The 16,744-nt window shown below is 42.9% G+C and overlaps 1 protein-coding gene across 3 annotated transcripts in view; it reads right to left on the minus strand.

Moving 5' to 3' along the window:
* Nucleotides 1–7,316: 7,316 nt before the first annotated feature.
* The window catches only part of LOC139380596 (alpha-1,3-mannosyl-glycoprotein 4-beta-N-acetylglucosaminyltransferase A-like), a 52,121-nt gene continuing 42,693 nt past the window's right edge, over nucleotides 7,317–16,744 (minus strand). For all 3 annotated transcript variants that reach the window (XM_071123417.1, XM_071123416.1, XM_071123418.1), the window contains 11 exons: nucleotides 16,589–16,702; nucleotides 15,751–15,826; nucleotides 14,435–14,549; nucleotides 13,950–14,080; nucleotides 13,723–13,830; nucleotides 13,474–13,548; nucleotides 13,134–13,252; nucleotides 12,213–12,291; nucleotides 11,875–11,935; nucleotides 11,644–11,756; nucleotides 7,317–11,535 (listed from right to left, as the gene is read on the minus strand). In XM_071123417.1, the coding sequence (XP_070979518.1) occupies nucleotides 11,509–11,535; nucleotides 11,644–11,756; nucleotides 11,875–11,935; nucleotides 12,213–12,291; nucleotides 13,134–13,252; nucleotides 13,474–13,548; nucleotides 13,723–13,830; nucleotides 13,950–14,080; nucleotides 14,435–14,549; nucleotides 15,751–15,826; nucleotides 16,589–16,702 (1,018 nt within the window). In that variant the 3' untranslated portion in view covers nucleotides 7,317–11,508. The remainder of the gene's footprint in view (nucleotides 11,536–11,643; nucleotides 11,757–11,874; nucleotides 11,936–12,212; nucleotides 12,292–13,133; nucleotides 13,253–13,473; nucleotides 13,549–13,722; nucleotides 13,831–13,949; nucleotides 14,081–14,434; nucleotides 14,550–15,750; nucleotides 15,827–16,588; nucleotides 16,703–16,744) is intronic.

Raw genomic sequence — 16,744 nt, forward strand, 5'->3', positions numbered from 1 at the left:
TGCAAATGTCTTTAGTTATAATTGTGGTAGGCCTATTCACAGCAACACTTTAGTTTCTACCCATCGTGGCAGGAAGAAAAAAGTTTACCAAATATTCTTTAATCACTATATCCAGTGGTGGAAAAGTACTCAGTTGTCATACTTGAGTAAAAGTAAAGAAACCTCAATAGAAAATGACTCAAGTAAAAGTGAAAGTCACCCAGTAAAATACTACTTGAGTAAAAGTCTAGTATTTGGTTTTAAATATACTTAAGTACAAAAGTAAATGGAAGTTAAAAAACGTACTTAAGTATCAATAGTAAAAATATAAATCATTTTTATTTGACCTTTATTTAACTAGGCAAGTCAGTTAAGAACAAATTCTTATTTTCAATGACGGCCTAGGAACAGTGGGTTAACTGCCTGTTCAGGGGCAGAACGACAGATTTGTACCTTGTCAGCTCGGGGGTTTCCGGTTACTAGTCCAACGCTCTAACCACTAGGCTACCCTGCCACCCCATTAAGTTCCTTATACTAAGCAAACCTGATGGCACAGTTTGTATTTTATTTTGTATTGACTGATAGCCAGGGGCACACTCAGACAATTTATAAACGAAGCATTTCTGTTTAGTGAGTCCACCAGATCAGAGGCAGTAGGGATGTTCTCTTGATAAGTGTGTCAATTTGACAATTTTCCTGTCAAAATGTAACAAGTACTTCTGGGTGTCAGGGAAAATGTATGGTGTAAAAAGTATATTATTTTCATTAGGAATGTAGTGAAATAAAAGTTGCCAAAAATATCAAAAGTAAAGTACAGAAACCCCCAAAAAACGACAAGTAGTATTTTAAAGTATTTTTACTGAAGTACTTTACACCAGTGACTATCTTCTCTACAGAACAACCTCAATCACGTTCTCAGGTGAAGTTAGCATTATAAATTACAATCCCCATACTGACCCTTTTAAGTTAGTTAAGCTACTATTTACAATTAATAATTTCAGTGCTGTCATTGTTCCAGAGATTTCCAACGTTGGTCCATTAATAGCCTTTCCTGCCCCGGAATCTAGACCTGTTATCTCAAATGAAATCGTATTTGTCACATGCGCTGAATACAACAGCTGTAGACCTTATGGTGAAATGCTTACTTACAAGCCCTTAACCAACAATACAGTTTTAAGAAAAATAAGTGTTAAGTAAAAAGTAGAAAATAGAGGTAGATCAGAAACTAGTCAGTTCCATACATAAGGATTAAGTGTTGAATTAATGTCATTGCTGTCACTGATGATCTCACCACAGATCTCTTGCACTTCAAGAAAGAGGTCTGCAATGCACAACAGTGGCCCTCCTTCAGACACTGACATCTCCCCCCTGCAGAAACAGACAACACAGGGTTAGCTAAATACTTAAAAAAAAATTTTTTTTACCAAGACTGGTGTTGTGTTTTTGATCATTCTCACCGTTTACATTGACCACACAACATATATTCATGAATACATAAAGCCTACCCACTACAACTACTACTACTAATGACACGTTCAAAACAACTGGGAACTCAAAAATACGACGTCAAATCATGACATCAGTGATCTCCAGGTCGGAAAGTCAGTGCTCCAGAAAGAGACCCGAGTTCCCAGTTAAAATTCCGAGTTGAATGTCTGTTCAAATCGATTTTTCACAAGTTTCCAGTTGTTTTGAACACTCGTAAGTCGGAGATGTCCGAGTTTCCAGTTGTCTTAAACGTGGCATAACTATGGCGTCAAAACCGATCCAAAAGACGAACGAGCACTAAATGGCGCGGGCGAGCAAGATGAAGCGTCATTGCATGAGCAAACAGTCGAGAGAGAAGGAAATGGTCAAGCCAGCAGAGGACGGGTGCCGCGAGTGCACAGGACTGTCAAGAGTGCAAATTAAACTTGAGAGTTTACAAGTGCGACTTAAAGTAAGCAGAACATCATTGTCACATATCAACAACAACAAACAATATTGAACTATAAGAAAATAAACGTGAATTAAACGTGTATATTTTGGGTGGTGGGGGGGCGCTTTACATTTTTAAACTGTGCACCACCAGAAATAGCCACTTGTCATTGTCAAGTTTTCGCTCTCAATTGATCAAATTGCTATCTCTCAAGTCTTGTCACCTTTGGCAGGGTTGCCAGGTCTGGCAGAAATGTATAACCCAATGACAAAACTCACTCAAAATTTATTTTTTTTTCGCAGCAAGAGCAGGGTTGCCACATCAATCCAATATTTTTTCCCCAAGAATTTTATCGGGCGAATTAAGAATTACCTTTTAATAGCATAGGCTAAAAAGCAACATTCTGGTTTCCATCAAAATTATAATTCTTGTGAGTTTAAGAATATGTCACAAGAGAAAAGATAAATCGCCCTTATTAAACACTCCAGATAATTTGACTTGTTTTGACTGCTAAACAATAAGGCTAAGGGCTGTCTTAGGACATAGCCCTTATCAGTGGTATATTGGCCATATAAAACAAACTCCTGAGGTGCATTATGGCTATTTTAAACTGGTTACCAATGTAATTAAAACAGTAAAAAAAAAATGTAATTCCCGTGGGGCGTGGTCTGATGCACCGCGGCTTTCAACCAATCATCATCCAGGGCTCAAACCACCCAGTGTATAATTGTTAATAAACCCTGTCTGCACATGTTCATAACTACACTCTCCGACAGGAGAGTTTGAGTGATGGAAGTTGGACTGAGGATCTCAAAATATCTGTTCAAGAAACACTTGGACGAATTTCAAAAAACGAATGTTACGCTATTTTCTGGCAATTGTGCCATTATGATGTGCCAGATGTTAAGACTACAACCCGTTATAAAAATCCCATTTGCGAGATTGACTTGTTATTTCAAAAGGCATAGGCTATTGACTCAAATCTGGGTTTATAATAGCAATTCAATGTTGCAATGGTTTGCTGAGCTAGATGCAGGTAGCCTATAGCCCCTGATAGTTCAATATCTAATTTCAGAGAAAAGTCCACAATGAAACTGACATTAAATGTGGAGAATGACACATCTGCGATATAACTGTGGCCATGATCACAATTGATACATTTCAATTTAATGAACTAAACATGGCCATTAATAATTGCATAACACAAGGCTACAACAAAACATTTTAGTTATAGGCTATTTATTAAACCCGTTTGCCAGCTCCATGTAGGCTACACAAGTGGCACAAATTGATTCGCAATGACTCCAGTGATAACGTCATTTCAAACATATTTATTGTATTAGATGGTAAGCTACGTAGCCTATAATGGTATATAAATGAATAGCCTACTTGATGGCCAAAAGATGCACATGTACCCGATCATTCTCCACATGTAATGTCATTTTCATTGTGGAATTTTTCCCATAACAGAAGGGAATTCCATTTTCCACTCGCACAACTCTTCAGATCCCATAATTGAGCATGAGTAAACCCCTCGTTTGATAAGGTTATCAATAAGAAAAGTCGACATTAGAATGCAGTTTACTTTAAACCACCTCTGAGCGGATTTAGCTCAATTGCTATAGGGCGCCTAAAGTCGTTTTCCAATTCTTTGTGGCGATTATATCAGTTATAGCGGGTGAATATGCTTTATGGAAAAAGAGTGTCTCCATAATGACCAATCTAAATAGCCTACCTTCAACTGGTAAAACGTAATCACGACGTGCGCGCTGCTTTGTTTCCATGATATCTGCAGCTGTCTCTCAACCGGGGCTCTCTCAACTCACCATTAATTCACTCACTCAGTAACAGCCTACTCACTGCCTGATAGTTAGCAGCAGCAGGTATCTGAAATATATATGTGTTTTTAAAGAGAATGCCATTGCGACCGCGGTGCAATTTAAAAGTAGCCCAAAAACCTGCACCCGCAACCAATACATTTTTCAAAGTATCCCAATTCACAAGAAAACTACGAACATGGCAAGGGCGGGCTTACAGGTGGGTGCGTGTCTAGAAACCTTAGATTGGCCACTTTCACTGACGTGATGGACGAACTAGCTACATTTCTGCCATTGTGTTGTGATTGGCTATTACGAGCCTTCTGTTTGCGATGCACTGCAAAGCCGTCTGTTTAGCTAGATAGCCGGGTTGAGTAATAAGTGCCGAACGACTTGAGGAACCCAGCAGCTTGATAATCAAATTAATTAGGAAATAAATTATAATAGGTACACTATACCTTGCTGCAGCACTCTCTCAACGCACACACCCGTCAAGCCCTCTCCACCATTCATTCACTCACTCAGTTACAGCCTGCTCACTGCCTGATAGTCAGCAGCAGCAGGTAACAGTGAAATATATAGATTTTTGTTTTCAAAGAGAAATTGAATGGCGGCCGCGGTGCAATTTAAAAGTAGCACAAAAAACCTCCAGCAATACATTTTCACCCGCGACATCGTATTCAAAGTAACCCAGTTCTCAGGAAAACCGCGAACGTCACAACCCTGACCTTTGGTTTGGATTTCAGTCTGATGGTTGGGCGGGCTTACAGTCTAGACACTTTAGATTGGCCACTTTCACTGGTGTGATGGACGAAGTAACAAATTCCTACTATTGGCCAGTCCAGCGTTGTGATTGGCTATTACGAGCCTTCTGTTTGCGATACACTGCAAATCCGTCTATTTAGCTAGATACTGTAGTTCGGCACTTAGTGCTCAACCCGACTACCCAGCAGCTTGATAACCAAATTAATTGGGAAATAATAGGTACACTATACCTTGCTCTATCAACGCACACACCCCTCAAAAACCTCCCCACCATTCACTCACTCATTCCACGTTGAGTGGAATGTACTTGCTAAACTTAGCTAATTCCTTATTAGCCAGCAAAACGAAAAGCGGTCAGCTCTTCTGACACCATGAAACGAGTCGACTAATTGCAGACAGGAGCCAATATTTGGGGTATTAGGCCTAACAAAGGACACACACAGCACATTCTTAAAAATACAAGTATTTGAAAATACAAAAGGGGAATCTTCTACCTCTCATCCAGAGCATAACCAATCACAAATAATACAATGTAAACTGAATCAGCTTTATTCAACAAACACATTTGCATGTTCAGGAACTTGACTGAAATGCTGCCACAAACAGAATATACAGACAAAAAGAAAATATCCACATACAGTATGTACACTTTAAACTGCAGGTAGCCTACAGGTTAAGAGCATTGGGTTGTTCTTCCAGGTCGCTGGTTCAAATCTCGAGCAGACTGTGAAAAATCTGTCGATGTGCACTTTGGCGAGGCACTTTACCCTATTTGCTACCTGTATGTCACTCTGGATGCGAGTGTCAGCTAAATGGCTAAAATGTAAACATATGCAAAATGATGCATATAATAGGAGAGTGTAAGGTGCATAGTCTGTGGATGAATAGTGCAAAGTCCATGGATGAGAGGACCAGGTGGACGGTTGGTGAGGGCCAATGACAAAGGGGAAGAAACTGTTCTGTGGCAGGAGGTTTTGCCAGAGGGGAATGTTTGGAAGAGGGGGTGGAAGGGGTCGGCAACAAACTTCCCAGCACACTTCTTTGCCTTCGATTTGTGCAGGACAGCCAATGACCCTCTCAGCAGACCAGACAATCCGTTGCAGTGATGGAGGTGGTGAGGATGGACTCGGTGGTCATTTAGAACAGAATCTGTACACACAACATTCAAAGGAGGGCTGAGAACAAAAACACCATGCATTCTCCAAACATTGGACTGAGGTAAATATATTTTTTTTTAAATAGTAATTGTCTGATTGAGAACTACTATTATCTATCAATTACAGAATCTAAAATGATTTATAGTTGACATTGGACGTTTTATTGAATAGTCAGTAATAGAGTCAAATTGCACAGGGAGTCTCATCAGAGCAGATGTTATCAGCAAGCCAGAGCCATCTGAGGAAAAAGCACAAAGTAGAACAAAGATTTACAGTAAGTGCAAACAGAATAAATGTATCATTCCACCTAAAACAATGACATAAGCCCTGTCCCAATGAATCTTTGCTCAACTCTTCACTTCCTTTTCAAAACCCATTGGAGGTCTTAGGCAAGGAACTTTGGGTCATCTCTTATGGGGGTTTAAGGAGGCGGCGCGATGGTCAGTCCTTGCATCCATAACGCGGTCTATGAATTTGAGAGCGGTTACATGTCCCCATTCCCATCCCTCAGCTTTTTACTAAACAGGGGCAAGAATAACGCTTTATTGTTTCAACTGTAGATTGCCACTTTAAGAAACAAATAAATGAGCATACAAGTATGTTTAAGCATACATGACTTGAGTGTGGTGCCATACCTTTAACTCCCAAATTAAAATCATTGTACAGTCCATAGACATTGGTAAAAAGGTAAACAAAAGTATGCAATGGAGATTGAGGAAGGTGGAGCGATACATATGTGCAGAGTTTTTTAAATTAAGGCATAAAATTAGTTGGTAGTCCACCGTATGTGAGAGTGCAGTAATTTCTGAATCTCGATATGTAGAAAATATTTCTTCAGGTTAACAAATAAATATTCTCTAATTAATTTAAATACGTGCGGGAATGAAGTTCTGCTCACTCACTCGTAAACTCTCAACTGTAATTTGTGCGCACCACACCGGTCTACGCTCCCTGAACCCGTCCTCTGCTCGCTCGACCACATTTCTTCTCGAGCAATGTTTCATCTAGCTCGCGCGCGCCATCTAGTGCTCGTTCGACTTTTGGATCGGATTTGACGCCATACATAACTAGAATTATTCAGGCTGGTGCAGAAAGCTGTGCACTTCGCAATGGAAGTGTGGCTTAGCCAACCAACACAATTAATGGTAGGCCTACGCGTTAAAATAAAGGATGTTACAAGTTAAACTGTCAACGTTACCTAGCAGCCAGGTCCTCAGTTAGGCTTTCCTAACGTTACCTTTATAACGCAGTCGTGTTGGAGACATGCGTTTAAGACAGCTTTTGGATCAATTACGCAAGAAATGTATAAGAAAATACAATTTGACACGGTCGTTGTTATGCAAGCCACCATCTTTGATTCGCAAAGTATCCTGGGAATGCGGAAGTGAACTATATGCATGCAGGGAGTGTTTAGTTCCTGTATAAAAAAAAAGTTAGCGATTGTAATGTACTTTTTCAAGTCTACTGTTAGGGGCCACTCAAGGCTCACAGAACATCAAAAGGAGCACGAATGCAAGGAGAACTCAAATATAGCAACTGAGTCTCCAACATGATGCAGTCTGATTCGAAACTGGCTGGTTGGCTAGTTCCACATGGATGTGTGGCTGATGGTGACGAGTCATTCTCCTGACTACGTTACTTGAAAAAATGAAACCAAGGCAGAAAACAGATGGGCATGAATTGTTTCAACAAGTTTGATTTATTTAAAACGATGAGAATGTACATCCATGTCAAAAGCAGAGGCAGACATACTAATGTACATGAAGGCACATGGACTGATGGGGAGTAGGTGGAGACAGGCAGGGGTGGGAGAGCCTGGCTGTCTCAATAGTCTATCCTTCATCCACTCCTAGGGTCTAGGCAGGCATCCTCCATATTGCTTTTATATACACAGTCTTCGATAAGCGTGGATGAAGGGCAAAATACAAAGATGAAAGGAACCCAATTTAAACTAGAGGCACACCCACAGTTTGCGTTCCCCTCTGCCCCAGCCATCCTCCACATGAATGGCACGAGTTTATACAGGAAGTCGCAAATACATTTATCTGCAAAGCTCTGGCAAAGTAATGTATAGATCTGGCACGATTCACAGTTCTAGAGTATCAGAACTAAATAATACATTTCTATCCGAAGGTTTTAGAATGTTGCACTCTTTACATAAGCCCCAGGTGTGAGAAAGGATCTGGTTTGACCAGGGGGCTCAGGGGAAGGGCCAGCTCCATGCAAAGGGGGTTGGTTGACCAATCAAATCACACACACCATCAATAACAAACAATTACAAACAAGCAAACCTGGTACAAAGTGTCCAGCTTTTGAAAGTTTTGCCCAAATCCCAATAGAGTACCACAGTATGAGTCATAATAGCCATAAAACCTAGCGGTCAAACATGGAAATTGCTCCAATCATTTTTCCCCATAGGGGATTTTAGAAACACAAAGGGCTGTGTTTGGTGTAGGCTTACCCTGACATGACATTTTGATAACAGTGTAAATATCTCTAGGACAAGGTGACATATCAATATATTTGCTTGTATGTTTACCCCCAAAATTGAAACGCTAATTAGCTGCTAATGTGGCCAACAAAGAGTTACAAATGCCATGATCTGGAAGAGACTCGAGTCAAAGGTAAGGCTCTCTGGATTAACTAATGTTAGCTAAATGTAGTAATGAATACATTTGATTCATTTCTTTAAATGGACAACTCTGAACGGTCTTGTGGAAGTTTTACATTTACCCTTTGCTAAGAGGTGTTGTGTATCAGCTAGAGATGACTTGCAGGGATTTGTAGTTTTGCGTGATGTCTGTTTTGACGCTAATTATTATTTTCAAATTTCAAAGTAAATCGAGCCCAAATACATTGAAAAAAAAATCACATTGGATGAGAGGAATTTACATGGCTATCAAAATGTCACACCAGGGTAAGCCTACACAAAACACAACCCTTTAAGTGTTTCTAGAATTCCCTATGGGGAGAATTAAGGTGAGAAAACGATTGGAACTATTTCCCTGTTTGACAGCTAGGTTTTATGAGTAGTATGACACCGCCATTGTGGGGCTCTATCGACCCCTAGTCTGTATCCTAGCAAGGACAAAAAAAATAAAAAAGAATTGGGTAGGAATTAGCAATAGCACCACCCTGCTCTCTTATAGTGTAGATGGGATTTGTTCCTTATAGCTGTCCAACCCTTCTAGATCAACATTACGTGCTGAGGGGTTGGGGCTAGGGGGCTATTTAGAATTGGACGTGTGTGTGCATGCACATCTGACATTTAAAATAGCACCCCCAAATAAACCGATCACTATCTTCTCAAACGTGGATGGATTTCTGGTAGAAAAAAAATCCTTCATAAAATCTTACTGTATAAACATCTCATGGAAACCAGTTTTGACCTATCCTGAAATGAGGCAAAGAGCATGTAGGGCATTTAGACAATGCAAGTTGCTTTTCTGTATATCTACAGAGTGAATAAGGCACCACTCCAAGTGGAGCCTGGCTGTCTGCATGCAGCCCTCTGCAACAAGACGGCACAGAAAAAGTACAGCAGTCGACATCCTGTCCAACTACCTGCAGTCTCAGATTGGACAGATTCCGGCATCACATGGGTTAGAACTCATGAGGATGTCAGAAGTGTGAAATGACATCCATTGGAGATGGTAAATGAGAGCACACCAACAAAAAAAAGTATAGAACATTAAACAAATTCAGTGCAACTTTCTAAATAGCATTTGATCGTCAGTTTAGCGATTCCTTCCCAATTTACAGAAAATGAAATGTAATAATGTCCCCAAAAATGTATTCCCCATTGCTGACGGTAAACATGGGGCACACTGTACAATTGGTGGTGATTTATGGTGCGGGACGGCAGCGTAGCCTACTGGTTAGTGTTGGACTGGTAACCGAAAGGTTGCAAGTTCAAATCCCCTGAACAAGGCAGTTAACCCCCTGTTCTTAGGCAGTCATTGAAAATAAGAATTGTTCTTAACTGACTTGTCTAGTTAAATAAAGGTATACAATAAATGGTGGAACCACTACCCCTGTGTAGTCAAGCAAGTATCATGTATTCTGTAATGCTATAGCATTTCAAACTTCCAAGGGCGAGTCAACATCCCCCTATGTAGGGTAGAGGAAAGGGAGGGAGTGAAGGGTTTGGAACAGAGCCATTCAGGAAGTTCTGCTTCATCTCGGATGAGCAGGATTTTAAGGCACTTGGGTCTGATCTAGCACAAGCCTCGGCCAGCATCTCTGGCTTAAACTTGCGACATCCATTTTTGGAATTATAAATACACAACCATTGATTCGTGAATAATATAACTTAATATAACCTCATGAACTTGGTTCAACAGTCGTACCCCCTCAGAACCCAAATAAGCTTGTTTTACTCCAATGTTAGTAAACAAACACTGTATAGCCTTAGTTAAATCTATCATTTTGATATATTGGATGGTCAGTCCACTGTGAATTTGAGAGTGGTTACATTTCTTCAGGCCAATCTCTGCCTTTTATTATTATTATTTTTTTTCCAAATCAGAAGCAGGTTCAACTTAATGTTTCAATTAAGGGTTCTAGCTTCAAGGACTGTTCTGACATCTCTCATTTTAACTGACTGTCTAGGAAAGGTCATCCAAAAACAGACTCTGGACCAGCAGATGGAGCCAACCTCTATCTGAACCAACCAGCAGACAAGAGAACATGGAACACCAAGTCGCACTGTGAAAACAATTATTCATTTTCGGAACAAAAAGAGCGGGTGCAGGCACATATCAACTACCGTAGTATAAACTCTTCACAGAATAAAAAATACAAGTTCTGACTTTTAAACCTCTTGTACAAATTAAGGATTTATTTCAAATAAATTAATTCACCTTCATAGATCATTGTCATAGTAGTAATAATATCATCAATATAGAAATATCCCTTCAGGTATGCAAAGTAGGCCAAAGTCTGATTGGTTTACCACTAAAAGGACATCTTTCAGCCTGGCTTCCTGTCAAACGAAGTAGAACGATAAATATGGTTTCCTTCAGTCACCAAGATTATCCATTTAATAATGAATAGGATTAAACTGTCCCAGACACAGCTCTTAGGTTGTAGGTTTTTGCCCTAGAATGACTAGGGTTGGGACAGGTAGGCTGACCCTAGATCAGCGCCTACAGGTTACTTTTACCCAGAGCATTCTTCATCAAGAGATAGTCTGGCAGACCTTTCACTAAAGAGACGGGAACCACATTTTGTTTTCCATCATTCCCTCAAAAGAGCTGAGGAGAAAGGGACAAAGGCAGTTATCCACCACCATAAGATGACTGACACCTTACTTAGTCTATTACTTGCTGTTTAGCAAGAACACAACAAAAAGCAACAGGTCCATGAGGCTAATACACATCCTTCAGTCACCAGCAGGGGGCTCTGTGGCTCCAGTGACAGTGCAATACCCCAGCTGACCAGACCAGAGATGGTTGAGAGCACATGGAGCAGTGAGCACCTACTTTGCACCAGTGTTTGGGTGACATCAGCCCCTCAGGTCAGTCTCTCTGAGTCACAAGCCCTCTGTGTAACACACAGTTACCTCAACTGTCAGAGCTGGGAACGGAATTCTGCCGACACACCCAATTCCTTCTGATACTTTAAATGTCTCTTTTTTGTACAGTAGTATTCACATTTACGCAAAAAGATAGAGAAGGAGAGCAAGAGTGAGAGCAAGTGAGAGAGAGACAGATTGAATGAGTGTCCTCAGACAGAAGCCCTGAGAGAAGTGGCTCTGGTGAGCTCTGAGGATGTCACTGCTGGTTGCCAGAGGGCCCCTGGTCAGCAAGTGTTAGGCGCGTCTGCGAGCACCCCGGGGCCGGGGGCCTGGTTTGTGGCCCCCCGCCTTATGTCAGCCTGGTAGCTTTTTTATGTGGATCTACAAAAAGACACAGAAACACAGACATGTCACACACCTGGATACATAGAACAATAGATACATTTGATAAAAGATTAAAAGACAGATGACGCTGTGTGATTGGCTGACCTCGCTGAGGATGGCCCAGACAGCAGAGTCTTTGATGACAGAGAGACGCAGCGCCACCACCGGGTTGAAGGAGGCGTCTACAGCCCCTTCTGCCACACCCTTCTCAAACTGACCTAGAAAGAGAGATAGAGAATAAGAGCTGGGATTGAGTTTGTACATTGTTGATCAGTCTGTGGCAGGAAGAATGCGAGTGGGTAATGTGATCAGGGTGCGTGGTGCAGGTCCACTCACCGATTTTGTAGTAGCGGTCTTCAGTCCGCTTGTACTTCTCTTTGGTTTTTGGTCCAGTTTCCTTCAGACAGACATTTTGGTATTATTTGTGTAAGGTTCTGCATACACTAAGTAGAGAGCCTTGTTAACGCTAACATACAGAAAACTACACACTGTGCTCATCTCCCGCCTCCTGTACTGATATCGATTGGAGCAGGCAATGCTCATGATCGTGTCAATAACCAAATCAATACACATTGAGTGATCGATCAATAAACCAAATCAGACAAGTGCCCTGCCTCTGTTTCCACATCATTGCACACTGTCATCTGAAAGTTGTCTGAATGTTGTCGACTTACCAAGAAGGGCAGTATCTCTACGGTGGTGTTCTCTATCCTGTCCCCAGGGTGTTCCTGGTTCCCACTGCGGAACAGGAACCTGCCAATCACACAACACCTATTAATGCATATACACGTCCCATGGCACACTCATGAATACGCATACCCACACCTTCCTTACACGCAACACTGTCCTGTCACACAATGTGCTGTGCTTTTAGAACGACATCTGACAAGTCTAAACTAAGCCTGAGGCAGCAATGGCACACGAGCACATTCACTCACCCCTCCACTTAAGCTGTTAATGAATCTTGTCACACATCACATGGCTAACAGGTGCAAATCAAGCCCAGACCCCAACACTGGAGAGAGGTCAACGGCTGCTATGAACAGAAACACTACACATGAAACAGTGATGAGTTGGTCTCTCCTCCTTCCCTCTGAAGCTCCCTGACTTCTAACACATCTATAGCCGCTTCTCATTTAACCCTTCCACATCCCCTCACCTAGCCCCTTCTTCCACATCCCCTCACCTAGCCCCTCCTTCCACATCCCCTCACCTAGCCCCTTCTTCCACATCCCCTCACCTAGCCCCTTCTTCCACATCCCCTCACCTAGCCCCTTCTTCCACATCCCCTCACCTAGCCCCTTCTTCCACATCCCCTCACCTAGTCCCTTCTTCCACATCCCCTCACCTAGCCCCTTCTTCCACAGCCCTTCCTTTCTCTCCCCCCAAACCATTCCGCTCTTTCTTTCCGTGAATCTCTCTCCCTCTCCTAGGAGGCAGTCCTGGGAATTCTTATTTTAGAACACTCATTAGCACACTGAGCCCCAGAGAGACAGGCACGCTAAAGCTTGTGGAAGAGTGTGTGACACGACCTCCCTTTTCCCTCTCAGAAATGACACACAAAAAGCGTGCGTGCACACAAACTCCCTACTCACCGCTCTATGCTGACGGGCCTGTCGAACTTGAAGAGGACGTAGTCTCCAGCAGTAGGGTTGATGGCCCAGAAGAAGTCTTCTCCTAGGTAGGTCTTGTCCAGCGTGTGGCCCTGGTACACCTACACAGCACAATATTAGCTAAATGCACTCAAAACCTTCCAGTAAACTTCTCAAATAATTATACAAAGCAAACTTTTAAAACACATTTCAAAACACTCAATACCGGGCATACTACCTTATTGAAATAAAAAGCCAATAATGAAAACATGCGTAAAAAAACAATATACATCTTTCAACTCATAAGGCCAAGGTAGAAAGTTGTGTTTTAAAGGTGATGTACCTTGAGAGACGTGGACACCTCAGCAGGTGGGTTCACGTGGATTTTATGGAGCAAGGGTTTCAGGAAGTCCTTATCCTAAACAGGAAGAGGAAGTGAGACACCAGCAGGGACGACAGGAAGTGGTCATACCGGGGGGGGGGGGGGGGGGGGTATTTGGGGGTATTTAGGAAATATGGTACAGGAAATTTGATCAAAGGCTGATGCAGGGTGAGTGATCTAGAGGGAGGGTGATATAGGTTTATGACCCACAGTGAGTTTCTGGATCTTTCCAGCCAGAGAGGAGTGTAGCCCCACATGTTGAAAAAGAGAAGGCCTGAACCGCACACGCAGACTCGACTTCTGCCGCTCACAGTGCTTCTGTAGGGAGAAAGGGTAGATGGAGAGAGTCAAGAGAGTTGATGAAGATACCACACACACACACACACACACACACACACACACACACACACAAACAAACAACCAAAGTGTGTACGTACTGCGTCTTTCTCCGGGTTACACACTTTGACCCAGAGGATGTGGTCCAGTAGCCAATCAATGGGCTTCTCCTTATAGAACATGAAGATAAACTCTACGATCAGATTGAGATCTGGAGCCTGGAACATCTTACCTGAGAGAAGGAGAGAGGTAGATGGGGAGGGAGAGTGGAAAGAGGAGAGAGTGAAACAAGGAGAGGGGGGTATGGGGAATGAGGATCAAGGGAAAGGAAGGTGAAAAAGAGGGGAGGGAGAGAGAGAAGGAAAACCAGTGGGCTATTCAAACCATGCTCCGTTTTTTTATACTCCAAAAGTCTCCTGATGCTTGTTGACTTTTTCATTTTACCTGACAGTCATTGTTCGTTAAGGGTCAAGGATTCCTCGTTAAGCCCCAGTGACCATTAGTTAAGGACCATTAATTGCTGACTAATAGCTTGTTAGAGGGTTGCTAAATGCCCAGAGTTTGTGTGCGCGCGCGTGCGTGTTACCGATGAAGCCGAGCTGGGAGAACTCGAGGATCATCCAGTCCTCGGAGGAGAGCTGCAAGGCAAAATTCTTCATGGTGGCAAAGTAGTTGGGCTTGGCCACAATGTCATCCTCCAACTGGAGGGAGAGAGAGAAGGGGGGGGGGGGAACTGGTGAGCAGGGGTTTGGCCATCACATCTCGTCATCTACTAATCACAAACATGGAACACCACACAAGTCTCTCACTAAGCTACTTTCTATAGGCACTGTATGATGTCTACGGCCTACAATAGACTGAACTACACTGTCAATGACAGCATTCAGTACCTCTGCCCACTCCTCCCGAGTGGAGAACACAGGACGGAAGATGAAAACAACCAAAACAGAAGGACAGAAAGAACGACAAGGGGTTAATAGAGGATCTGATCCAATGTGTTAATTCATTATACACTGAGAGTACAAAACATTAGGAACACCTTTCCATGACAGACTGACCAGGTGAAAGCTATGATCCCTTATTGATGTCACTTGTTAAATCCACTTCAAATCAGTGTAGATGAAGGGGAGGAGACGAGTTAAATAACTATTTTTAACCCTTGAGACATGGATGGTCTGTGTGCCATTCCGAGGGTGAATGGGCAAGACAAAATATTTAAGTGCCTTTCCAATGGGGTATGGTAGTAGGTGCCAGGCGCACCAGTTTGAGTGTATCAAGAACTGCAACGCTGCTGGCTTTTTCACACTCAACAGTTTCCTGTGTGTATCAAGAATGGTCCACCTCCCAAAGGACATCCAGCCAACTTGACGCAAATGTGGGCAGCATTGGAGTCAACCTGGGCCAGCATACCTGTGGAACGCTTCGACAGCTTGTAGAGTCCATGCCCCGACGAATTGAGGCTGTTCTGAGGGCAAAATATTAGAAAGATGCTGTTCATGTTTTGTACACTCAGTGTATGTATGTATGTCATCAAAGGGAGTAGCAGGTGGTATGATAGAAGATGTACAACAACCTGTACAGTATGTCTGATCTTTATATTCACTCAGAGGAGAAAAGGGCTGCCCAACTCTCAGACACAGTATGTTCATCTTATACCAACACAGACTAGCAAATGGCCTCGTGTAATGTAAAGAACACATCCAAATTGGGCACACCTTGTTCCAAACTACCTGCTTACCAGTGTGGTAACAAACCCTATGATGCTGAAGTATGTTGGTACAAGGTGTACTACAGCTCTGCCCCAGACAAATACCGCTCCTGCCGGGCACATTCCAACAGGTTGCCATGGGAACGCAGGTTTAGTAGGGGCAGAATGTGTGTCTGTTCCAAGGACGTACACACCTGGACATAGTAGACTCCTTTGCTCACAGCATACATCATGAGGAAGGAATAGTCCAGATTCTGCTTGGTCCGCCATCTACAACACAAACACACAATGATGAATCATTTCCTCATACCCGGTTACTAAATAAAAGGTGGCTGGAGGGAGCAGGTGTGCACATCACTGCCCGACGAACGGTGTTGGGACCAGCATAAGCGCATACAAACACACACGTGGGCGAGCACCCACCCACACACGCTAATGAGTTGGATTGTTCTTCATTCCACCTCAGCAGCAGGGATTCCAGTGAGCTTCTCATAAATATTCAATGAGCCAGCAAAAATATAATCAAGAGCTAACAAAGGGCAGCACACAACAAGCACACATCAGACCAATTTCAAACATGGTTTACCCTCCAAAACATCAGCTCTCCATCAACCCCCACACATGCGAGAGGGAGCCGCGCGGCAGAGAGAGCGACAAGAGGTTTCCACAGCACCGTCAATGTAAGAGGGTGGGGGGAAGGGAAGAAGATAAGAGGGGTGCAGTTGACCTTGAGCTCACATTGAGGGATGCCTGTGGAATACTGAGCACCTGGCCCACCCCTTACAGCTCCTCCCACTCTCCTCTCTCCTTCTCACCGTACTGTCAATGGTAATGCCCACCGGATGTGACACATCAACGGCAAATACCCAGAACAAATCAATTTTGGGGTGTGAGCAGTGTAGATCGGCTGGAGAGGTCCAGGCGTGACGGTGTGTGGCTGTTATTTGACCGTTTGTCACCAATTGAAGATGAACTTCCTTGGATTCTTTACAGAATCAAATGTTGATAGTTTTACTTTGTATGTTTTCTTACCTGACCCGCTCTCTGGAGTCTCCAAAAGTCTCCTTGAGTTCTTTGAGATCTGGGTAGTAGCTGGCAGGAGGAGAGATCAGCTCCAACAGACCTGAACTGAACTCTGTAGAAAACCTGGGATAGACACATGCACACGTTGTCATCCTACTTCTGTTC

Source organism: Oncorhynchus clarkii, chromosome 22 (genome assembly GCF_045791955.1).
Source record: "Oncorhynchus clarkii lewisi isolate Uvic-CL-2024 chromosome 22, UVic_Ocla_1.0, whole genome shotgun sequence".
Classification (NCBI taxonomy): Eukaryota; Metazoa; Chordata; class Actinopteri; order Salmoniformes; family Salmonidae; genus Oncorhynchus; species Oncorhynchus clarkii.